The sequence below is a fragment of the Anthonomus grandis genome, chromosome 4, assembly GCF_022605725.1.
Source record: "Anthonomus grandis grandis chromosome 4, icAntGran1.3, whole genome shotgun sequence".
Classification (NCBI taxonomy): Eukaryota; Metazoa; Arthropoda; class Insecta; order Coleoptera; family Curculionidae; genus Anthonomus; species Anthonomus grandis.
The window spans coordinates 38,846,257-38,872,913 of NC_065549.1; the positions used below are offsets into that span (position 1 = coordinate 38,846,257).

A 26,657-nucleotide genomic window follows, 5' to 3' on the forward strand; every position below is an offset into this window, starting at 1 on the left:
TACCCTAGTGGATGTTTGCAGGCCTTAAAAGAATGCTCCTTGAGAGGACATTTGGCTCCAATAAAAAAGTGATTGATGAGGTTAAAGTTATTTTAAAGGAAAAGATAAATTATTGTATCCTTGATGACTAAAATTGAATGATTAAAAAAATAAAATAAAATTACTGTTAGCCCGGTACTTATTGAGCGAAGTGTTACTATCGTTTATATGCCTATATAATTATCCTATTTTAGGTTCTACCAACTAATCGCCTTTTAAAGATCCCGATGTACTTGTCATGCCTAGTGGGAATATGGCCAATTATATTAGTGGAAAATCCTCATCTTCGTAGACTATATGATATATTTGCCGCCATTTTGTATTACTACTATTTAGAGTATATTTTCAGAGCTTATTACCAAATAACGGTACTCTTAAGGGCGGATAATTTAAATGTAGAAGAAATATTAGGAAATGTTTGTATAACTTTGATTTATACTGTGTCAATGTTTCGACTCAAAGGTAAGCAGATCTGCTCTATAAAGGTAAAAGGTTTTAATCAAAATGTGCAATATGTATATTTACCTTTTAAGGCTTAACCACAAATTACCCTGTTTTTGAAAGTGGTAGACAATGGTAATGTAGAAACAGGTAGTCGGACTGACATGAAGACGGAGAAAAATTCGACGCTGCCATTCTTAGATATTCTTGTCAAGAATACAAAAGGCATTATAAGAATGTCTGTGTATCGAAAACTTACACATACTGAACAATACCTACACTTTGATTCCAACCACTCTGGTTCGACTAAAGTTGGAATCATCAGGTCTCTGTACAACCGAGCTGTAACCATGTGCAATAACGATGCAGACTTTAAGGCGGAAGTAGCACTTCATACTAAAGATCTGCAGCCCAATGGTCATCCCAAATCAGTTGGGCTTCTCGCAATCCCCTATATAAAAGGTACATCCGAGAAAATCCGACGAATTGCTAAGAAGTGTAATCTAAAAACCGCCTTTAGATCTGACAATACAATAAGAAGTTCTGTTTTCAAAAGAAAGCCAGAATCTACCGCAGACACCAAAAATTGCATCTACCAGGGGCCATATTTTCGAAACCATGCGAGAATCTTTGAATGCGAACAAAGTCGAGCGGCAAAATTCGCACACGATTTAAAAAGTGCATTTTTGAACTGCATTCGAAATTTCATTCGCATACGAACATGAAATGTAGTGGCAACGTAGCAAAGTCGAGTGCTATTGGAGACCATTGGGCCATGTTTCTTGGGTTTATCGAATTGACTTTTTTTAAGATGGATTCAAAAAATAAAAAATATTTCGGTTTTGTGTCGAGTGAGCAAAAGAAAGAACTAATTTCATTTAGGGAAAAGCACCCGGAATTAAAGTGGGGCAAATTCACCCAAGATTTTTTAGCTAAAACTGCACAAGCCTTGTGTATAGAAGTAATGGACAGATTACACAGTCTCTGAAGCACATAAAAAGCACATCAATTCCATCGTAATAGGCTTGTTTAATCTATATAATTTATTAAATTGAGCATCTGAATATATTTCAAATGGGACAAGAAATGAAGAGTACATCCCATTCCTTCTATCTGCCAGAGTTTCAGTCTCTTCCAGTGCATCGACGACGTTTCTTTGCACAAGATTGTTTAATCTTGCTATTTGATTATTGTTATTTTTTTTAAATAAACAACAGAAAAACACTACGAAAATAGTTAACCAACTCACATCGAATGGTTTCAAAAATACGGCCCCAGATCCCTTGTAAGTGTGGGGACTCATATGTTGGCAAAACCAAAAGGCCTTTGGAAGTTAGGACCAAGGAGCATCGCAAATGGACGACCACTGGAGAAGTAGCCAGATCAGGCATTGCTGAACATGCTTGGACAAACGGCCATAACATTCACTGGTCTGAAACAAAAATCCCAAGGAAGGAATCACACTGGCGAAAAAGGAAATTTCTGGAAGCTGCCTACATAACGCAAAACCAGCGCGCGTCTTCAGCCAACCCACTGTGGAAGTTCCCAACATATGGAGACCTCTTCTAGCAGACGCTCTCCTCACGCATCATCAGACTTCACGACTCATTGATCCCATCAATCATATATAAGCCTGCAGAATAGGAAATTGCTTTAGTTTGCACTTAATAACGGTCGGAGATACTTATTGACCGAAACGTCGTGTTGTACGAAAACAAAGACAATGTCAGTCCGACTACCTGTTTCTACAAATTACCCTAACCCAGATTCAAAGGTGCGGCAAAATGCAAATTCATTTCTGCGTCCTCGAGAAAATGATAAACAGCATAGATGATAAAATATTCTGGCCAACGAATAGCGGCTGCGGATAAACTGTATAGATGTTGAATATCGTTTTGAAATCTGTGTATTGGTAAAAAGCTTTGTGATAAGCTAGCTATACATTTAAACGCAATCAATTGAAATTAAGTAAAGAACAAAATGGTTAGAAGGATAAAAATAAATCGAAACTTAATGGTGCGGTTTATGCAAATATGTAGACGAAATAATGATAACTCCCATATTTACCATTAGATGGCATGCTAAAATGTGAGATGCTCTGGTACCTAATAGTAGTCGGGACGTGACGAATAAAGATACATATTAGGTAGGAACTTTTGTCTCTGGGTTAGAGTATTTTGTGGTTTAACTAAGCGCAAAAAATATTTTTTTCATATAAATATAGTTTTATATGGCCTAAAATAAGGGATGCAAAAATAATAGGAGTTCTAATCACTTTATTGCATCAATAAACTGCAAGCCAGATATCTTGTTATAAAAGATGATTGATTAATATACTATTTTATATATTGTTGCAGTTTTTGTCTAAATCGACAATTTTTTTTAAAATTCTCTCACTTATGCCCCAGAGACGCAGGGTAGTTTCTTTACATACTTTTATGACTTACTGCATTAATTAACATGCATAAAATGCATTTAAAAAGTCGTATTTGACTAAACGGTGTACAGTTGTTGGCCAGAAAATCTCGAGTATGGTGTACCATGAAAGTGAATTTTGTTTTTGACATTATTCATAGTTGATTTGCTCAAAAAATTTACTTTACTTCTATTTCTCCCATACTTTGTCATCCTTCTTACCCTTTTTCACTAATTACCAGATTATAAATCAAATAAGTGACTTCTCCTGATTTTTATCCCAAGAGTAAAAATCTTGAATTCACACTTGGTCAAGATTTTACATAATGAATATTCGTAAACTTATTATAATAAACTAAGGTCCTATAACAGATTTAAATTTAGATTAGACATACTCCTCGTTTACTAATCATAACATCTTTAAAGATATGTTGTGATTCATATTAACGAATATATAACGATCAATGTTTTGAGTTGCTGTCTTGACTGCATCTCGCCATTTATTTCGATCAGATAATATGTGAACCGCTTGTGAGAGAATAGCATCTAATCTAATCTGTTAGTAACCTATAGTAATCGTTACGAAGATTGCGTTAGTATAGGAACAGATAGATGTTCTGTCATGGTATCGGAAGTTAAAGGAGCTGTGCAGGAACTTATGAAACGATGTACGAATGCTAGTCATTGTCCATGCTTCAACCACGCTCTAAATAACTCACTTGCAAAATATCTAAAGTTCCTCAAACAAGAGATTTTATTGCTCTTATGAGAAAAAATATTGATTCCGCAAATTTATCTTCTAAAAGGTTCAAAGTTTTCAAAAAACATCTTGAAGGATTTTTGACAGATTTATGTGAAACACGGTGGTGTAAAAAGCATGTTGGCGTGATACAGTTTGAAGATAATATATTGAAAATTGTAGAAATTTTAAAAGAATTGACAATCCGGCAAGATTCTAATACATCATCTGAAGCTAATTCTATTTTGAAATCTATTTGTGACACCGACTTCGTGATTTCGATGATTTGCCTACGCAAAATATTGTTAGTAACACGTCCTCTAAGTTTACTCCTCCAATCTACATCAATTGATCTTAATCAGGCTTCAGATGCATTAAATAATAAATTGAACGTTCTTCGAAATTACAGAACAGAGGCGGGAGATGATGTTCTGAACTATCTGCAAAAACTGAAATTTTAGCAGAAAAATTAGAATTTGATATTGCTGTTCCTCGACTCGCGAGAAAATAAATTCATAGAGCGAATTATGCGTCATCCGATGCTGAGGAGTACTATCGGAGAGCTATTTTTATCCCTTTGCTTGATCATGTCATTCTTGATCTAGAAGAACGTCTGCCTCAAGATGTATTAGACATTTTTAATCTGAACGTATTACTACCATCGCGTACCGTTAAAGATACAATTCCACAGAAAAAAAGCCTCTCAGGAACTTGTAAAAGCTCTTGTAGAGCGGTATAAATCATTTATAAAAGAAAGTACCGATAATTTAGAAGGAGAATACGAAGTGTGGTTGGAATCGTGGTCTAATCAGCAGTGCTATGTATCCGCCCCTCTATAGTACCCATTGATTTGGTGATCGGTCATACCATTTAGTTCCTTCAGGATTTCCCAGTACAATAAGCCCCTCCATAAGCTCACTCTGACTGTTTCAGAATTCGAGACAAAAGTTTTGATGCATGCATTTCTTGTAGAACCGCAGCATGTTCTCTCTGCGGTCTAGGGTATCACATTTATCACCACGTCCACATCTCAAACGCATCAATCCAATGACGATCTACTTTTTTGACAGTCCATGTTTCTGAAGTCTATATTTCTATAGACTCAAAATCATGTTATGATCTTTCCATATTTTATTGAACTGTCTCTAACTGTGAAACTAGCAAGCTGAATACGTTATCTTATTTCGCCATCACATCCTTTAATATTTTCTATTAGGCAACATCACAATGTTCAATAGTTCGAGTTCCAGGGTAAATGTTATGTTATGTTATGATCTCTATCGATGATCATAATTTTGGTTTTATTAAAATTTATGTTTAGCCCAACTGACATCTTCATATCTCCTCAGGAGTTCCAGAATTTCTCTCTGGGAGGCAGCTATCATCGGCAAACCATAAGTTAGACAATTTTGAGCCGCCAATATTTACTCGATATTAAAAGGAAGCGGCAAGAGAACACAGCCTGGGGTCGTATTTTTAAAACCAAGTTCGTGTACGATTTTCAATTTGATTCTACCACTTGTCTTGTTTTGATTTTAAACTAGCTAAACTAGCTTTTTTTTAATTTGTGTGAGTTGGTTAAGTATTTTCGTAGTGTTTTTTTTGTTGTTTATTGAAAAAAAAAATAACAGTAATCAAATGACAAGATAAAACAATCTTATGCAAAGAAACGTCGTCGATGAACTGGAAGAGACTGAAACTCTGGCAGATAAAAGAATGTACTCTTCATTTCTTGACCCATTTGAAATGTATTCAGATGCTCAATTTAATAAATTATATAGATTTTATCCACAAGACTTGTGCAGGTTTAGCTGAAAAATCTTGGGTGAATTTGACCGACTTAAATTCCGGGTGCTCTTCCACAAATGAAATTAGTTCTTTCTTTTGCTCACTCGACACAAAACCGCAATATATTTTTTTTTTGGAATCTATCTGAAAAAAAAGTCAATTCGAAAAACCCAAGAAACGCCATGAAAGAAACTTCAAAATTTCCTGATGTTTTTAAACTTAAATTTTAGGTTACATTAAAAAATCTTTATCATCCCCTTGGACATGGCTTCCAATAGCACTCGATTTTGCTACATTGCCACTACATTTCATATTCGTATGCCAATGAAATTTCGAATGCTGTTCAAAAATGCACTTTTTAATTCGTGTGCGAATTTTGCTGCTCGACTTTGTTCGCATTCGAAGATTCTCGCATGGTTTCGAAAATACGGCCTCTGGTCTCACACATTTGCATATTGCACCTTTACCAGACAAGCGTTTATGCATGCAATATTGTTATCATATAATTGTTGTATGAGATACACTAGATGGTCTACCATTGAGAACAGAATAGACCAGAGCTTTACTCACTTTACGTTATCAACAGCTTTGCTATAATCGACAAAACATAAATACGTGGAAGTATAGAATTTTTTCGACTCATTAATGAAATGTCTAATATTTAAAATTTATTCCCTCGTGCCTTTTCCTCTTGTGAGTCAAACTTGTTCAGGGGATTTCTGCTATACAGTTGCGATATGAAGGAAAGTAATATATTTTTTATTATATTATCGCAGTTATTGGTGTCACATTTTTTTTGAAGTTGAACAAAGACTGATATTCTCCAGTCACCTGGCCATAAACCAGCTCTCCGTATTCCCTGCTATAACTGATATATTATTCTCAAGCCTTCCTATCCCATAGACCTTAGTGCCTTGGCTGTTTTAGCATCAATTCCAGGAAACTAATTAAATCTTAGCTTGTTTATGGCAAATTGAACCTCCGAGAGCAGAAAATCTGGTATATATCGCGTGATGTTGTTTTCACGATTCTTAAGATAATTTGTTATTGTCAGCATTAAGATCCGTATAATACTGATGCCAGACCACAATCACCTGATCCAGATCACTCGCCAAGTTTCCCTCACTGCCTCTAACTGTCCAATTTTTTTGTTTAAATTTTTGAATGAGAAGTTTATTTTCATAAACAAGTCTCTGACGGTATTAGAGTTGAAATGAGATCCTTGTATTTCTCTACATATTTCTTGAATCCTTTGAACTGTAGCGATTTATTTTTCTACTCCTTATGTTCACTAACGCTCCATTGATATTTCATTAATTTCAATAATTTCAGTCAACTTCTTTTATTCATATTTCTTTAAATTCACACTGTCTACTGTAACGCCACCTGGTAATCACTCTCCTGGTTTAATTATCCATGCTTTCTGTTGACGGTCCGTCACTTTTCTGATTGGTCTTAATTAATGTTTTCTCTGATTGGCTGATATTGACAGCTCAGGCGAGATGTGGGGTCGTTACTGGTCCATTTTTCGACGACTTGTTCCCGTGTCGCAGGTAGGAGCATACGTAAAAGGCCAGTTTTTTATTTCCGAAGTTGTGAAGCAGGAAGTGGTCAATATGGTTTGTAATTTATAGTCCTTGATCTTGTTCCTTTAGGGAATCGTTTAATTCATAATTCTGGTGCAGGATCCCCAAGATTTTGATGGATAGAGAATGAAACTTAGCAAGGTGAGTGTGTCACATTTTTAACGCCATTCATTTTTTATGGACAGTGAATACAATGGCAACCCTTGTTTTAGGGTTTTACTTTTCCGATTTCCTCTTTATTCTTCTTCAATTATTGATAACTGCAGGCTTTTGATTTCCCTGGGAAATTGCTGAAAGCTGTGGAGCTGGAGCCAAAACTAAAGCTAGTATTAGATATTTCCAGTCCGGATAGCTAAGCTACAAATGGCATACATTCACAGCCTTGATTTTGAAGACTAGCCGTTCATTTCTTGGAGGAATATACAGGCCAGTTTATTCCATTTATTTAAATATTACTAACCATAGATTTGTCTCATTTATTTAAATTTTTATTAATATACCTTTAATTTCAATTTATTGCTACAAATATTTAATCAATATCATAATTGAAAACGTTAATTTCTTATCTATAATTTTAGTTATTTTTTGTTCAGTATTTTTCAGTACCCTTTTTGGTAATTAAGTAGATATAACTCGGTTAAGGCTGATATGCCTTAGGTAAAAAGGTTTATGAACTTTCCCCTGCGTAATACAAATATGTACTAAAAACTTTAATAATTGCAATTTATTTTTCAAGTGCTGAAATCTACCTAGTAGCGAAATCATAATTTAAATGTTACTTTTGTCAAACTTATTTTAATCATATCAACATTGTTCATATTTTGTTTCATAATAAATTATTAACATTTGACAGATTAGAACATGAGGTGTATAATATCTTTGATGTAAATATAATTTGGTTGTATTGTTAAGATATTTTTTTTGCCTCTTTAAATCTACTTTATCTAAGGTCATTTAATTGTTAAATGAAACCTATATACCAAGTCTTTTTCTTAGTTTTCTTTCATTTAAAAAAAAACTCGGGCGCCCTCTTATTAAATAGTTATAATCAAGTTTAGATTCTTTATTAGCCAGTCATAAGTGAACCTTCGAACAATCCCAAGCCTCCAATAATTCTGAGCTACCGTCTGCAAACTCTTGGCAAAATAGTAACACTGTAAAGTTAACGCCACAGAACCTTCGGAACAACCCTTGAATACCCCTCATACATTTATCAAAAATGGTTGGCTCAAAATAAAACAACAATCAAATATGCGCTTTCCATACTCATACACTCCCTTCTTTAACAGAACATATTAAAGACCGAATTCGAGTTAATTGAATTTATTTTCAGCTTTCAGTTCAGATGAAGTTAAGGCTTTATTCAACACAGTGATTGAAACAGAAAATGATATATCGAAAAATCCAGACGATAAGATCAGGAAACTCTATGATTTGTTTGTTAAAAGCACTACCATTTATAACATATTATTTTGCTTTAATGGATGGGTGGTGTCGTTTTTGTATTTCATACATCCATTTTTAATTGAATTGCCGGAGGTTACTGTAAATAATAAGACAATCACGTTGAGAGTATTGCCACTATCCACTTGGTGGCCATTTGATATTCAGGAACATTATTGGGTAATGTATTAAATATACAAAATAAGTCTTATTAATAATTTTATTCCTTGTTTGGCCTTTCCTTATATTCACTTCATCGTACACCTCCATGTCATCAAAGCCTAATAGACTAAATCCTGGTTACTTGGCTAGATAATATATAATTTTTAATTAATCATTGTTTCAGTTCGCTTACTGTTGGAATATCTTTGATGGTACTTTAGGAAGCTCCATAGTCATTAACTCGGATATGCTAACGTTTAGTTTAATAGTTTTTGCTCTAAGTCAATTACACATTTTAGATTATAAAGTTGAACAATTTGGAAAAAATATTAGTAAAAATCTAAGTGAAAAAGAAAAAGAACTGATTGAAAGAAATGAGTTTATCGAATTAGTAAAGGAACATCAAAAATTAATAAGGTAAGTAACTATCAGAATATATTTTGGTACAGATTGCTATTGAATTTTTTTCTTCCTGGGACTCGTTTAGCTTTTACTTTCAAGCCTGTGATAGACTTATTGTGCTCCGGTCTATTCTACCCATCTTGACAATTCAGTTCTAGTTCTTCAAAATCTAGTGTGTCCTTCCCAAATATTTGTTGCCTTCTGTGACACGGTGCTTCGCAAGTGCAGGTTACATCACAGACAGTTTCTGATTTATTTTGTACAGACGACAGGTCAGATTTCCATTGCATACTTTGATTCTATTTAGGTGTCCCGTAATTTCCATTTATCCTGCTTGAAACTCAAGTTAAAGAAAGGGAAGTAAAGTAAGAGGTTTTAACATATACAGATTAGCGAATGGATCTTTACACATATAAAGTTCCTAACAGGCGAGATCGGTGAGAGTCGTATCTATTGCAGCAAAATTTTAAAAAATATTACGCGGCATTGGTTTAATATTTTTCTAATGCAAAAATTACATGTGTAAAACCCTCATAGAATTGTAATTATAATTTTTTTATGATGTGCATTGCATATCGTCGCCCTTATCACGTAAGGGCGTATCTCAGTTTTGCTCATTTTTCAGAAATGCGATTTTAAATAATGTTACGCTCTTTCATTGTATATAACTTCAGTAATAATTTTTATACCTTGTTGATTTTTTGTATGTAGCAACTAAAGCTATATAGCTTAAAGAATGTTGTAATAAAACAATGTTAAGTGATTTACAAATAGCGGAAAAAACATTTTAAGAGTTACGCCCCTACGTGAGACCGATTTGGCGAGACGAAACTGAGATACGCCCTTGGAGTAACACAAAAAGATTCATAATAACGTTATTTATTAAGCCCACTGGGAATAAACTCACATTATACTTAGAAAATAAAATTAAAAATGGAAATTCTGAAAACAACTGATATAACAATGTAATTCTCATAAAACTGGAAAATTTTTGGTTGAAAAGACGTGAAAACTAAGGTACTACAACCTACTAATAAAAAAACTAATTATTAGTCATTAAGATGAGCCAGAGATTTAAAGAAATCCTGATGCTCTTTTTGTCTAATCACAGGAGTAACACCTGAATATAGAGAAACCAAATCCTGGTACTTGTCCTTACTAATATTGTTTGGGCCAATTTTCATCATAATTTTGTTGATTGTGGCTCTTTTTAAAAAAGATCTGGTCTGGAGAATCTTTCTTAACTTTCACTTCCATGATATCTGTCCACTTAATCTGGTTTCATAAATCGCTCTTTCTCACGGTCAAGATCCTTACATCTTTTGAAAGCTGTTTAAAATCGAGAAAGTCTTCAGAGATCTCACTTTGTATGGCTGTTTCTGTCTTGCCAGTGCAAAAACTGGGTGTAACTGAGATGAAACGTATAGATATTTCCTGCATGTTTGATTGCATAACCTATAGCACTGTGAGCAGAATCGCCTTCATTCTGTCCGTGAAAGGTGAAAGTATTCGAAGAATCTTAAAGATATTTCTTTCAAATTCTCTAAGTGAGCTACAGCATAGAGAAGCATTGCAGCCATGACAGTATTTTTATTTTGGCCTCGACATCCATCAGAAAAAAAGGCCAGTTCTTGGGTCACCCCATTGTCATTGTAATACTGCAGAGTTTTATAAATTGCCGTCGATATTTCTGATGCCCCTCTTTTGCTTATGCCTTCATGCCACGTCCAGCAGAAACAGTCTTTGCTGGCAATATCATAAAACGTTAAATTGAAATTGGCCAGCCTGTTTTTATAAAATAGCGCATTTTCGTTGTAGGTAGGTAAATATATCACCTGTTGAAGATCACCCACCCACATAGCAAGGAGCTGTTTACTTTTGCTTCTTGTTCTAAAATCTAAAAGCTATAAGTATAACCTATATAGAGTTTCGTACTCACCTTAAATAACTCTCAGAAGGCACAAATTCACAAAAAAACAACAGGATACATAAGCGGTAGGTACGATTTCCCTAAGCAAATCGATTATGACTGATTGCCAGCATCTGTGAATCGCCCAGATAACGCCGCGCCGTAACTCAAAATACGCCTTGAAAATTTTAATTTCGCATGCTTTTTAAGTCACACGTATGGGCCTATCTTAAGTTAGGCCTATACGTGAGATTAAAATTTGAACTTTTTTGAGATACGACCAAAGAAATAAATAATGGAACAGCCAAAATATAAAATATGGATATATGCCCGTTCGTGAGATAAAAATATGAGGCTTCAGTAATTTTTTGGCGGACTCAATTTTCAATTTTTCTGAGATACGCCCTTACATGATAAGACAGACGATATTGAAAATTAAGCGCTGTTCTTATTAGAATAAAATATAAATTCTAATAAAAATAGAATGTAAAATTATTAATATAATCATTATAAAAAAGCAGAAAATAAAATTCTAAATAATAAACCTAACAAATAATTCTTTAAATAAAAGGCTTAAAAAGACCTCCTTCTTCAGCTAAACAAAAGGTTAGCCTATCGTCAAAGCCTTAACAATTTTGTTTTTCGACTCCTCTAAATTCGTTGGCCTATTGTTATGATGTTTATAAATAGTCTTCTTAAGATAACCCTACAAATAAAAGTCATTTGACACTAACAAGGCAGTTAGCAAAAATATTTGTTAAAAAGTCTTTTACTCTAACTGTATTATGAGCAGGTCAACTATCTTGTTAAAAATAGACTAATCCCGTGTTTATATCAGTTTTAGCACAAGGAATCGGTCTATTTTCTAAATTTACTAAGAATAAATTCCTGCATTGTACTGCCGAAATATCACCATAAAACCATTCAATCAATTGAACTTTTTCGGAAAGGATATAAACAGCCATAATGATAAATATTTAAAAAAATCAAATAACACTTTAAGACTCAACCGTGCAGTATGCAATCACACAGCAAAATGAGATCTGCTGATTCTGCCATGTCAATAGCAACCAGAAATTAAGCGAGAAGCTGTGTTGCCATTTATAACGCCTATGTGTAGTTCTCTATTCGCCAATCTGTATATAAATCTCATACAATTCATACTATATGATAATATATATCCAAATTGTGATAATTATCTTATATCTCCATATGATTGGTAAAATTGGTAAAGTTTAAAAATAAGCAACATCTTTTCCTACAGAACAAAATTCACAGATGTTCCTACATCAATAAGTACAGGAATGAATATTCTCTTACTAAATCCCAAATGATGCTTTCTTTTTAAACCCATTTCAAAATGCATATGTCGCAGCCTTCTACTGTAATCGGTCATTACAGGAAAAGTCTGGCCTTTTCATGAAACGCTGCCAAACACTGAAATAAATAACTGTTACGCCGAAAGACGTTATATATTTTAGACGTTACGTGTAACGTCAGCGTGCTTCGGCCGCTTGATGAAAACGAGCAAAATTACGTTAGGTGTCCGACTGTATTGGACGTTTCATGTACCGCTGCGAATCTACTTTGCACTTGCTGAATCAACATCAACGAAATAACACACATACTAACCTCAAAATGACGACGGCCGAGAATGTTATTGTGACACAACAAACGTAATTCTACAAGAAATTAGAAGAGTTTTATTCCCAGAAACCTCTACGACTGCCTTACACAAAGCACAAAATTAAAACAGTTATACAGGAAATTGTAGCAGCTAAGCAGAAACCGTAAGTACTTATCTCATTCTTATAGATTGTTTAGGTTAGGTTTATATCGGGATTTCCCAGGTTTCTCGTGAACTCGTGATTTGTACAGTGTACACTCTGAATTAATTCATGCTATTACAAAAACATATCCCCACTGTTAGTAGGTACTAAAAAATTAAGGTAATAAAGGTAATACAATTTCAAAATGATAGGTTAGTACCTGCTATCATTTTGAAATTTTATACACTTGTGTAGTTTGGATAGCAATATTTAGATATACAGGGTGACCTAATTTTCCGTAGACATCGAACTAGCACGTATTTTTGAAATTAAAATAAGTCGATTGGAGACAATTTACCTCTATACAAAAGTGCTTCATTTGTCTGTTAGAGCTTAGTTTTCGAGATACAGGGTGTTAAAATTTTTATAAAAAAATCGTTTGTTGTTGATTAGTCAAAAACAATTTCTCCGATTTTGATGAAACTTGGTACAGTTGATAGCAGTAATAAGAGGCTACTTTCTATGCAATTATATTTTGTTTTATATAATAAAAATATCAAACTGTGTTTTTATTGTTAAACTTTGATGCCTTCTAACGGACAAACGAAGCACTTTTGTATAGAGGTAAATTGTGTCCAATCGACTTATTTTAATTCCAAAAATACGTGGCAGTTCTATGTCCACGGATTATTGGGGCAACCTGTATAAACACAAACCTGTATATTGTTAGGTATACAGGATGGCCCAATAGTGTGGCAAAGTTAGCTTTTTAGAAAAAATGTTTCCTAGAAAAGTTTTATGGGAAGCATTGTACTTTCGCAGGAAATTATTCTTAGCTGCACAGGGGGTTCTATAATAGCGAGGCACAAGAAAATTTTAATTATTTGAAATTTGTTTCTTTATTTTTTCTAAAATAGGTTTCTGTTTTAGAGGAAGAAAAGAAAGACGCGAATACTTTTTGCTGCAGACATCTGATGTTATGACCATTTTTGACCAATCACATTTAATAAAGAAACATAAAAGCGAGGATGAAATCTAGTTTGTGGTGGCGTACAAAGATTAATTTAAGAAATTATGTGATTATCATATCAACAAAACATAGCACGGTGGTCGCGTTAAAATGGAAGTAGCTCTTAAAAATGAATTGAGTATCCCACGTCCGGCCATAGAATGTTTTGTTCAATGCTGCAAAAGCTGCAATGACAAGAAACATGGCAGACAAAAAATTGTAGTACGTCCCATTGTAAGCAAAGATTTTAATGAAAGAGGGCAGGTGGACCTGATAGATTTCCAATCGCTTCCCGACAAGCAATTCAAATGGATAATGAATTATCAAGATCATGCCACAAAATTCGTATTCTTACGACCAATGGAAACCAAACGTGCCGAGGAAGTTGCTTCCAACTTACTAAGTATTTTTCTGTTAATAGGAGCTCCGAAAATTCTCCAGAGCGACAACGGTCGCGAGTTTGTAAATAAGGTTATACTTGAAAGAGTTATGGCCTGAATGCATTATAGTACACGGTCGTCCTAGATACCCCCAGAGTCAAGGCAGCATTGAACGCTCAAACCAAGACGTTGAAAACATGATACGAGCTTGGATGTCTGACACGAATAGCAAAAGATGGTCGGTAGGGCTTCAGTTTGTGCAATGGCAAAAGAATATCTCATTTCACAGAACAATAGGACGGTCTCCGTATACAGCACTTTTAGGCTGTGAACCTAAAGTTGGTCTATCTTCTAGTAACATCCTCTTAGCGCTTGTAAAACATTAACTTCCGAAGAAGAGCTTATGAAAATTATAAATTCCGAAGATGATTCAGTTGTCGAAATATCGGATGCACATGAAAGTCTCATTAATATCAAAGACATTACCAATATTGTGTCTTGCTCGGAGGAAAAAAGATCTGAAGAAGCAATTTGCGAAAATTGTTTACGTGTTGTTAATATTACTAAAGTTTGTCAACAAGGATCTTCAGTACTGTGCAATTTATGTTCCGCTAGCAAAAACATCTCTGAGGAACGCGACGAAGCTAGAAATAAAACTGAAGAAGCAGCTTAAGTTTGTTGTTAAATATTCCTAAAGTCGACAGAGGTTCAGGAGATTCCAGGAATATGATTTGTTTAATAATAGATCAGAAAAATGGTGTAAATCAGGTTGCAGGTAAACACGGTATTATAAAGGGATTGTTTGGTGCTGAAAGTCTCACTGTTGGCTGTGTCATTAGGATCAGGTAGTCAAGGCTTTCTCAAATGTTCGTGTAAACCCAGCAAGCAATAGTATACTAAAAATAAGTGTATCTGTAAAAAAAATAGCGTACTTTGTAACAGTCGGTGCCATAATAGCTTGCCGTGTTTTAATAAGTAACTTATCATTTGTTTACTTTGATTAATATATGCGTGTTTTACTTTCTTTTATATTTTTGCTCTCGAACTGTAGCTAGCCTATATTGATTTTCTTTTGTAATAAAATTTATTTTGAGGTTAGTATGTGTGTTATTTCGTTGATGTTGATTCAGCAAGTGCAAAGTAGATTCGAAGCGTTACATGAAACGTCCAATACAGTCGGACACCTAACGTAATTTTGCTCGTTTTCATCAAGCGGCCGAAGCACGCTGACGTTACACCTAACGTCTAAAATTTATAGTCTTTCGGCGTAACAGTTATCTGTTTCAGTGTTTGGCAGCGTTTCATGAAAATACCAGACTTTTCATGTAATGACCGATTACAATAGAAGGCTGCGACATATATATTTCGTAATAATCGTATAAAAAAGTTAAAGCTTACTTTTCTGTTATCAAGTCCCTGGAATTAGTAAAATGATTTCATCTCTTCCAAGGCAGTTTTCACGAAGAAGTTTGAATTAAGATATTTTTCAGAGAAATCAACTGCCTAGTAGAATTAATAGTAAAATACTTCCTTATAGAAGATTATCCATAGGTTGTGGTGTTCCTATGGCCCTAATCACATTCAGTACTTAACACAAAGCGCGAATTAACATAACCAATTTATGAAAATACTTTTAGTTGTGCTTAATCGATTGAAGAACAAGAAACCTTAGAAAGTTCTCCTCTTGAATCTTCTAATAACAGAAAGTTTACAGTAGCAATGAAATTTACAAAAAACTTAAAAACTAAAATTGATCCTCTGTAATATACTCCATAAGGCCTTAAGCAATAATTGTTTTGATGAAAACATATTATAAATTAAAATTCAGCCATCTCCCCATGATTTTTATTTATATATAATCAAAAAATAAATCATACATTTCTTTTAGTTACGTGGATACCTTCAATAAATCTATGAAATACGTTATGCTATTCGACTTCCTGCAATGTTCTGTTCAAATGGCGACGATCACTTTGCAACTTTTGGTGGTAATATGTTTTTTTTTTTATATTTTCTTACATTAAGGAATGTAAAATAGACCTTTTTGTTAATATAATTAACCTTTTATATCATGAAGAAAAATACATACACATAAAAAATTCATTACAAAAGTATGCTGAGTACCTATAATATTCAGTCTTTTTTGAACACAGGGAAGCTACAGTTCTGTAGAATATGTTAGATTGGGAGAGAAGGGAGGCTTTATAAACAAGTCACCTCCAAACAGTGCTAGAAGCATTTTTCTGTGCCTATTCTTTGAAGGCTGAAGAGTTTTTTTCTACGGATTACATTGACACAAAAGGGCAAACACTATAGTATATGTATCACGAGTAGCGCCAGCGCTACAAACGTATCGGTGGATATTGAAAGTTGCATTCCAAAGACCTTCACTTCTCCATAAAAAAAGAGTCACGATATAGCGACATTCTAGGCGTCTGCAGATGCATTCGATATATATGAGTCGCATCTGCTTGTCGAGTAAATCTTGCGTGTATAGCATAGCTCTAGGTGGAATGATATTGGTCAGTTCGGAAAAACATTTACCGTGATGGTATCGATAAAACCGAGTAAGGTCCGGCACGTTCCTTCTAGGCGCCGAACTCTTCAAGGTAGTTACTTCTGGATTTCCTTTAAGACGTATGGTCTTCTTCTGAATGGAAAAAAGCGACTTTAAAGTGTGTTTGGGTGCAGAGCTCCACATGTGGGAGTCAATAGTTAAGAGATGAATGAATCTAAACCTTGTAAAGCGTTAAAAGCTGTTGCGCTGTACAAAACTTTTTCGTTTTAAATAGAGCCTTAAATTTTTAAGAAGCTGCTTTATCTATTCTTGCTACCTGATCATGCCAAGACATATTTCTTAAAACCACCACACCTAACAAGCAATCTGACGAAGACAGCGGCAAAGTAAGACGGGACGTAACCAGACTTGGGGCGGCAGAAGCAGCCTTCTTTGTAAATACAGCAGCCTGAATTTTAACTGTATTAAACTTAATCAGATTTTACGCAAAATGATGTTAAAGTCGGCATTAATAGTTGTTACCTGGCTGCTGTCATTTGGTTGGGCGACCTAAGGCAGTACTGTTATGTATGTATTGTTATGAGCAAAGCTGTAAATTGGATCAGAAATTTTGTCGAGAACGTCGTTGATATACAACAGGAAGAAGGTAGGGGACAAAATGGACCTCTGAGGGACACCAGCGTTAATTTGAAACCTCTGGGAGATGTGTCGATTCTCAAGGAAACTTAAAAGCCAAGCAGTGAGAGTTGGTGGCAAATCATAAGAATACAGTTTGTTTAGGAGGTTTTTATGCCAGTCCCTATCGAATGCTCTTGAAATATCCGGAGGTATTGCACGGGCTTCACTATATTTCTCGATAGCTCCGATCCAAACATGATACATACATATTACATAGGTCAACAGTTTTGCCAGTAGACCTGTGTTTTCGAAAATCGTACTGACGGTCGGTAATGATGTTGGTGACCTCCAGGTATTTCAAAATTTGCTGGTTGACAAGTTTTTCCATTACATTGGCGATTGCTGGGACTAAAGCAATCGGTTGGTAATTGATAGGCGTCTTTGTTTCTTTTTTGGGTATCGGTTGGATCCGCGCGAGTTTCCAGTAAACAAGGAACAGACCTTTTCAGTTTAGCACGATAGCACATTTTTTTAATACTATTGGCGATATTCCATCAGGGCTAGTAGCCTTAGTAGTGTTTAGCCTTTGAAAGTTTTTCAAGATCTCTATGACGGAAGACTATCTCTGGCATCGAAGAAGCTTTTCTTGGTAAAATTGTTAATGTTTTGCCTTGTGGAAATATAGTAGTTTGATGCGAACATCTGAACCAGCAAGTCTGCCTTTTCCATTGCGGTCATTGCAATGGAACCATGGTGTGATACTGACCCCTAAATGTATTTGCTTGTTTCTGGTTTGTGTTCTGCCAAACTCTTAAACATAAACCTGCATTATGACTATATACATGTTCAGATGCTTCTTTTTTTTCTGATAAAGCCTGCATAGATTTTTGTCTGAGAATTTTAAGACTATCAATTTTATTGTTCTTTTTTTTATTTGCCTATTAGTAGCCTATAAGTAGACCAGCTATTTATTATTCCTTACTGCCTTCTGGTTGTGGTTCAAAGGGTCTGTGGTAAATTTGGGCATACAGGGTTTTATGAACATTTCAGCCTACCTCTATTCTGGTGTTTGAAGCCACCAGTTGTGAGATTGTCTTATGCCCAGTTTGTGACCTTAGTCTTGAAGAGGGCTATTAATTTGTGACTTAGCCTTTTCTCGTTAGGTTGCCTGCTTCTTCATGGCCTAGTAACCATGCTAAAGATTGATGCGAAATATGCTAGCCCTTAGAGCCTATATAGTTGGCAGCGTTTTTATTTTTTTTGGTTGCTTTTATAAAGTAATAATTTAATATTGTATGAAAACATAGTGATCGCGACATCTAGTGTAAAGTCCGTTAATGGTATTGTAAAAGTAAGAACTCCTAGATGGCCTTACCTACTCTTCGTTTTGAATTTTAAGCAATTTACTGGCAACAAGTGATGTTCAAGCTATGCTCAAGAATCATATTTTTATTATATGGTACTGCAACGAAAGTCTTGCATTACTTTGGCAATACCATTTATGATCCTATCTTAAAGAAAGGCTTTGATAAGGTTTTCCAAGGCTTAGGTCTAAAATCTATGAGATTAATTTCAACGACTGTGATAAAAAAAATATAGGACGAACTAGAAGATCATTTAATGTCAGACTTAAAGAACACGTAGCTCTTGTGAAATATGAAAGAGTTGAAAAGTCAAGTTTGGCTGAACATGTTTTAAATACTGGTCACTTTATAGGGATAGACAACTTAAAATTATTAAAACCAGTTAATAACAATAGAAAATCAGATATACACGAAAGTTTAGAAATATTCAAAATTCAAAAAATTATTCTTTACAGGGATAACGGTCCAATCCCTTATAGTCAATTATATATATAGTTTAGTTAGGGTTTAAGATTTGTTTGGCCATGCTTCATTGCCTTTTTCGCTCTATTAGTTATATCATCACTATATAAGGAGATTTGTAAGTAGTTTTAGTTTAGTTTTAATCTTCTCCCGAAGTTGCTAACATCGTTAGCGAAACACGTGTCGAGATTAAAAATTAAAAGAGTTTTGGTAAAACCGTTGATTGAATAATAGGCCTATTATATAATAATAGACCTATAATAGACCTGTTATATATGCCTATTATTCAATCAACGGTAAAACTGTCTAGTAATTTAAATGTCACACCAAAGGTTCCAACCATAGGCCTATCAGGTCAAACCAGACAAGAGGAATGTGTAAGCAATGTCATGATTTGTTATTGTTATTTGGATTTGTTATGTTGGAGGGTCTTTATAAAGTGTATTAAAGGAATTCTTCATATTACATGGCTAGTGTTGCCATGAGATGTGATACCATAGTGATACCATGAGGCCGAATCCCAACTTCGAGCAATTGAACTTGTTAACCTGAACTTTGGAAAGAACGCCAAAACGCAATTTCTGGGTATAGTCTATTTAAAATGAATTTGAACGGCGCTAAAATTGGGGAACGGTCAAGAATCCACAACAAGGTACTAAAAAAAAATAAACAAAATATATGCGAGCCGTCCTGGTATACTTTAGGCTGTCTGGCCACGGAATCACCAGGCTCCGGACCGTTCAACGATCAATTTTTTGGCAGAGAGAGATACACCGATGAGACCGCAATATCGTGTAACAGCCGAGGAAAAAGACTGCGAATTCGAGCTCGAAGGTTTGACTTTGATTGTTGGACGTGCCGTGGTTTTACATGTGCGGGCGGCTGGGGATGATATTTTATTTCTAATTTCTATTATTTTATATTTAAATATCTGTTTGGTAGGTACTTAAAAGTGTGCTCCCTTATTGTCGTTTCTTTATCGCTTTATTTTGTAATTTTTAGCAGTTCTTTTTATAAGCTGTTTTTTGTTCTGTTTTTGCTGTGTTGTTGTTGTTGCTGTTTTTGTTGCTAAATACGTTTTTTTGTCGTTAATTTTCGTAAATTATAAGACCAAGATGACATTGTGCAGACCCTTTGATGTGTCAGATAACGAAGCTGAAAGGCCGGAACATAACGAACTTTTAAATAAAGACCTACATGTTCAATCACAGCGGCTAATATTAAATATTTTTAATTGCTTGAAAAGTGAAATGCCTGAAGCCTCACAAAATCAAATTTTAACAAGAATTTGTGAGCTTACTAAACTGGCTTGTCATTCATCATTCTGTAAAATGAAAAAAATGTGATAAAAAACTTAGAAAAATTGATGATAGCGACAAAAATGTTATTCGTCGATCTATTTATAAATTTTATAGTGAAAACAAAGTTCTATTATTAAAAGACATTCAAAGAAAGCTACTAACGGATTATCCCGACTACAAATATAAAAGTTTTGCTACATAACGTTGTGTATTAGTAGAATGTGGATTTAAATATAAAAAGTTAGAAAAAAGGATGGTTATTATGGAATCTCCTCGAATTGTAACATGGCGACGGGAATATTCAGAAAAAATAAAGGAATACCGTCAATTAAACAGGAACATAGTTTACCTAGATGAAACTTGGTATGATACTTATGATGTCGTTAAGTATGGTTGGGTGGACGACACTAAAAAGTGCTCACTAAGTGGACCAAGTTCTCGCGGTAAACAAATAATCCCAAATAATTCCAGAAAAAAGGATGAAATTTATGGAAAGCAAAAATATGAGCATTCCACAAAAAGCCACAAAAAATATTATATTAGAATTCATAAAAAATTAACATTTAAAAAAAGAATACGTTATCGATAAACTCTGCGAGGCAAATGGCCACACCGTATTACGTCTATCGCCGTACTACTGTATTTTTAATCCCATAGAGATGATTTTAGCTACTTTAAAGGACCAAATTAGAAAATATAATCAATCTCCAACTAACAATACTTTCGTATTAGAAACTATAAGGGCAGTTGTAGAAGAAATTAATAAAACAGACATATGGAGGAATTGTGTTCGGAGTGTTATTGAAAAAGAGAATGAGTATGGTATTTTACCTCATGTTAACCCCATTATTATAAATCCAAGTTCGGACTCCAGTTCCGAAGATTCAAACAGTGATTTTTGAGTTTCTTTATAAACATTTTAATTACTAAATATAAAAAATAATAATAAATATAATAAGTTTATAAATCCTCGTATAAATCATTTGAATTACATTATCCATACATCGCTTACTTTTACTGAATATAACTAGTTTTTATCTATATAGGGTACCTATTCAAATTTAAGTTCAATATGTTATAATAAAACTACTAAAAAATGTATATAAAATATTAGCTAAATAATAAAACATGCGTAACATTACATGCAATAACTATCCTAAAATAGAGTGATTTATGGCCATATGCACCGTTTTCTTTTGGTTCCGCTTTAGGCTTAAGCCACTGATTTTACATGTAAAATCGAAGGCTTAAGCCTAAAGCGGAGCTGAAATACCACGGTGCATATGGCCATTAAAATTTTAATAAATATAACCAATTAAAAAATTAATAAATTAATAAATATAACCAATTAATTAATTTAAACCGGGGAGGGCCGGGATAGAATAGCCCTCCGGTATGCTCTGCCTGTCGTAAAAGGCGACTAAAAGAGCAACCTCTTTGGTGATAAATGTCCACTTGCATTGCCCAGTTCAATACTACCACATAGGACTTAGGCGGCGTGAAGTGGTTCCATGGAACTCACGTTTCGCCGCCATGCCGATGTGTCCGGTTTCCGTAGGGGAAATGGAAAATAAAAATAAATGCATGATGGCGCCCTCACGACCAAAACTTTCCGGAGGTAAACTCGCCTCCCATTCGGATCTCCGGGCGGAGGCTGGTCGAGGGGGTCCATCAGGCGGATTTAAAAGCCTAAAAATCAATTTCTGCAACATCAGAGGCCTAAACACCAATATTCATGCAGTACACCAACACCTGCAATCAAATAAGCCTCACATTCTGGCATTGGCAGAAACAAAGGTGAAACCTTCAACAACAAATGTTCACCTCATTTATCCTGGATACGATCTATACACCCGATTTCGATTAAACTTTGGATTGGCAGTATTTGTCAACAGCGATTTGAGTTGCCAGCGGGAAGAAACGCTTGAACCTGCGGACTTCGACGTCATGTGGTTCAAAATAATAGCCAGTGGTGCCACGAAATTTATCTGCTGTATCTACCGACCACCAAGCGACACCCAATATAGGCGGCTCTTTTTGAACCTGGTTGATTGCATTAACCAACTGCAAATTGACTACCCAAGCGCAGAAATCATCGTCATGGGTGATTTTAACGTTCACAATATCAACTGGCTGCGCTTCTGCAACAAGACCGACGATGAAGGACGAGAAGCTGAGCTATTTGCCACCATATGCGGGCTTACGCAGCTTGTGGAGAAACCTACCAGAATCCCCGATCGAGACGGCGAGTTCGCGAGTCTCCTAGATCTGGTCTTGGCTTCAGACCCTGACTCGTACACTGTATCAGTACAGGCCCCCCTAGGAACATCGGACCACAAATTGATAACAGTTTCTTGCCAGTTGGACGTTAAAACACAGGATCCTCCGATGCCGGGGAAGGTATGGCATTATAAATCAGCAGAGTGGAACCATCTTCGGGAATTTTATCGCTCATTCCCTTGGAAAGAGGTCTGCTTTAGAACCAATAACATCTCAGAATGTGTAAACCAAATTACAGAAACGATCTTGGCAGGAATGGAAGCTTATATCCCTTTTTCTACTAAATGTGGATCAAGCAACAAGCAATGGTTCAACCTGAATTGCAAAAAGGCAGTAAACACTTAAAACGCAGCATATCGCAAATGGCGTCAACATCCTTCCACCGAAAATCGGAAGAACTTTTTAACCTCCAGAAATAGCTGCAAGCGAATTATTGATGAATGCAAAGAGAGTCACAACAACAGGATCAAAAACAAACTGGTAAACTGCCCAAATGGAACAAGATCTTTCTGGTCGGTATCGAAAGCCGTTAGTCAAGGATTTGCTAAGTCGGCCTTGCCACCCCTAACAGCAGATGATGGTTCTATCGCGGTAACAGCAAGGGAAAAAGCCAACTTACTGGGTAAACTCTTCGCGTCCAATTCTACTCTGCACTCGCAAGGCAAAACACCGCCATATTTGCCAAGGGTGAATTCATCGATGGGAGAAATTTCGTTTCCTCAACGAATTATAAATAAAATTCTTAAAAGCGTAGACACCAACAAAGCTTTTGGACCCGATGGAATTTCAGCCCTAGTACTAAAACGTTGTGCAGACGGATTGACTCCTCCCTTATGTAGACTGTTCACGGCATCGTATAAGCAGGGCTCATTTCCAACAAGCTGGAAAACTGCTCGAGTGCAAGCTGTACCCAAAAAGGGTAAGAAGACGATACCCTCCAATCCAATTACCGACCGATTGCACTAGTTTCAGTAATATCGAAGATTATGGAGAAAGCAGTCAACCAACAACTGTTAAGATATCTGGAATTATCTGGACTAATCAGCGATCATCAATACGGCTTCCGAAAGCTTAGATCCACCGGCGATCTTCTGGCTTACGTCACACACTTGTGGACGGAGGCCATGGAGAAGCACGGCGAGTCCCGCTCAGTCGCTCTTGACATTTCCAAGGCATTTGACAGAGTGTGGCATGAGGGACTACTAACCAAGCTCTCCTCAATCGGCATACAAAACTCATTATTGAATTGGATCAAAAGTTTTCTTGAACAACGAACAATCCAAGTAGCCGTTGATGGACACCTCTCCGACAAATTTAACATTAACGCTGGAGTCCCTCAAGGATGCATTCTATCCCCCAGCCTTTTCTTGATATATATCAAAGATTTGCTAGGAACCACTGTCAATCCAATCTACAGCTTTGCGGACGATAGCACACTTATTTCCACATTTAAGTCCGCCAAACCAACGACAGCCGCAAGTTCTCAGAATCTTAGGCAGCAACAAGTAGCTTCAACCAACAACGATATTAGAGCAATCTTGGAGTGGGGCGGTAACAATCTGGTCAATTTTAACGCTAAAAAAACGCAGGCTGCAGTATTTACGATGAAGACTTGGTGGCCCGAAGCTGGTTATGGCAGGGAAAACATTGCCAATGAAATCATCTTTACATCTTCGAAGAATGAGTCGAAGTCACCAACAGTGTGTCCTGGCATGACCACGTTGCCGAGATCGCCAGGGCAGCTTCCAAAAAACTCGTGCTTTTCAAAACGAAAAAACTGTATACACCAGAACAGCTGCTGACTCTTTATAAGGCTCAAATACGCCCTTCCCTCGAGTATTGCTCGCATGTCTGGAGCTCTGCACCCAAGCATAGTTTAAAGCTGCTAGATTCTATACAGAAGAGAGCTATTCGTCTTATCGACAATCCAGAACTGACAAAGAGTCTGGATAGTCTGGAGCACAGGAGAAAGGTGGCTGATCTCTGTTTATTCTACCGTTATTATCACGGTTATTATCACGGTAAGTGCTCCTCTGAGCTGGCAGGCCTGATTCCACCCAGGGCTGTTCCGGCAAGAAGGACGCGTCTAGCAGTTGCGGCTCATCAATATCGAGTCCACCTGCCTACCCCAAGGACGTCGCTGTATTGGGACTCATTCATCTGGAGAACATCTTCTTTGTGGAACGGGCTTCCACCTCACATATTTCCCGACGCATACAACCTGCAGCGATTCAAGATAAATGTCCACAAATATCTTCGCGCAAGCACCACTCCAAGAGTGACATAGGACTTTCCTCTTGTGCTTGTGTTTATCATAAAAAAAATGGATTTTTAAAATATTTTAAGAAATAATAGCTCTCTATTTTTTGCACGCCTATGCTTTATAAAGAAGATGCCGCTTATTCATTGTGATTTGGTTTTTTTGCTGTTCGAATTCATTTTAAATAGACTATACCTCTTCGATGGATAATCTGACGCAGGCCCAGTTTTACAAGAATTAAGAATAAAATGTTGCCCTACTTAGATTTAAGTTGCAGCGAGAAGATCAATCTAATACCAAAAAGCAAAGTATTCAAGTAACAGAAAAAATAATGGCAACAACCGCCCAGTATTGAAAATGCCAATGCGTAAAAAGTTGATCCTTAAGTATGGCGTACATGACCAATGACAAAGGATAGACAGATAGGAAAATCACTTTAGTCAGAGAGAGAGAGAAAAACAACCTGTTTCCAGTAAATTGCTGAAAATTCAAAACGCAGAGCAACTAATGCCATCTAGGAGTTCTTATGTTTTACAATGCCATTAACCGACTTTACACTAGATGTCGCGATCGGTACATTTTCATACAATATTAAATTATTAGGTACATTATAAAAGTAACCAAAAAAATAAAAACGCTACAAGTTGCCTAATTGCTGTTGTTCATGTAATCTAATCCCTCCTTTTCCAGGCCATTAAACCATACGACAACGGGGTGCTTACTCAATTTTTAGTTTAATTTTGGGCTCAAGCTTTAATTTCTGCTACACAGTTTCCTGGATCTATCTGGAGTAGCCTTTGCTTTGAGGATAACCTTGTTGATGTGTAGGCCATCTTTGCTCAAATAGTACTATTAGGTATTCAACTTATTTTAAACGGTATTTGTGTTCCGTTTTATGTTTTTTTTTTAGTTCTTCCAGTTCTTTTAGTGAGAGGCACTATTGTGGTTTTACACGGGTTTACCGACCATTCGGTATTCTTGCAGTATATGTAAATTATATTCAGTGCATCCGATGTTTTTTTTCAAATAATAACTATATTTTTATAAACCTTTATAAATCTTCAGTTAAAATTCATTTTAAAGACTTAAAAGTTCTAGCACAGTAGTGACAAGTTTATTTAAAATATCTTGTATAGTATAATACTCAAGGGTGGTAATTTGATATTATCTGATTTTAGATGGAGATTAACGTGCAAAATATTATTTTTGTTGGAGAATTTCTTCTTACTATGCTTATAAGACTTGTGATTTACTATTTTAATGCTAACGAGATAATTTATCAGGTAGGTGATATATATTAATGATTGTGTAACGTTATAACCAAGTAAACAATATGTTAGAAACTAATAAATATTTTTAGAGTCAAAAATTAGCTATAACGGCTTGGAAAGCAAATTGGTGTGACTCTAGCAAAGACGTTAAACATATGTTTATGTTTTTTATTGCGCGATGTCAAAGACCAATAAGACTTCAAATTGGACCTTTTGCAATAATGTCCTTGGAAACATTTATCACGGTAAGTAGGCAAATAAATATGAATATTTTCTACAATACTTTGTAATTTTTAGATTCTTAAGGCAACGTATTCATATATGATGCTTTTTATTAATACCAGTGATGAATGAACCATGGCTGAAATATATTTAAGTATGCTTTAAATATAATTACAAATGGACGAATTTTAAATTATTTAAAGATAAAATAGGCTTATAGGAGGAGCTTTAGAAAGTTCTTTTATGCAATAATATAATACATAGTACTTATCAAAGCAA

At 35.4% G+C, this 26,657-nt stretch overlaps 1 protein-coding gene across 1 annotated transcript; it reads left to right on the forward strand.

Annotated features, from left to right (window-relative positions):
• The first annotated feature begins 32 nt into the window (after nucleotides 1-32).
• Nucleotides 33-26,510, forward strand: LOC126735683 (odorant receptor 30a-like). The gene is made up of 8 exons (XM_050439748.1): nucleotides 33-80; nucleotides 234-501; nucleotides 8,342-8,631; nucleotides 8,798-9,030; nucleotides 15,971-16,070; nucleotides 26,064-26,168; nucleotides 26,246-26,401; nucleotides 26,454-26,510. Exons 1-8 carry the CDS (start codon nucleotides 33-35, stop codon nucleotides 26,508-26,510), a joined length of 1,257 nt encoding a protein of 418 aa, XP_050295705.1.
• Nucleotides 26,511-26,657: the final 147 nt, after the last annotated feature.

What these genes read in the sequence shown, in the direction of transcription:
- LOC126735683 (XM_050439748.1), top strand. Translation starts at nt 33, where the DNA reads ATGCTCCTTGAGAGGACATTTGGCTCCAATAAAAAAGTGATTGATGAG. An exon ending in GTCAATGTTTCGACTCAAAG is followed by an intron (nt 502 to 8,341) that starts GTAAGCAGATCT and finishes ATTTATTTTCAG; the next exon opens with CTTTCAGTTCAGATGAAGTT. An exon ending in ATATTCAGGAACATTATTGG is followed by an intron (nt 8,632 to 8,797) that starts GTAATGTATTAA and finishes TCATTGTTTCAG; the next exon opens with TTCGCTTACTGTTGGAATAT.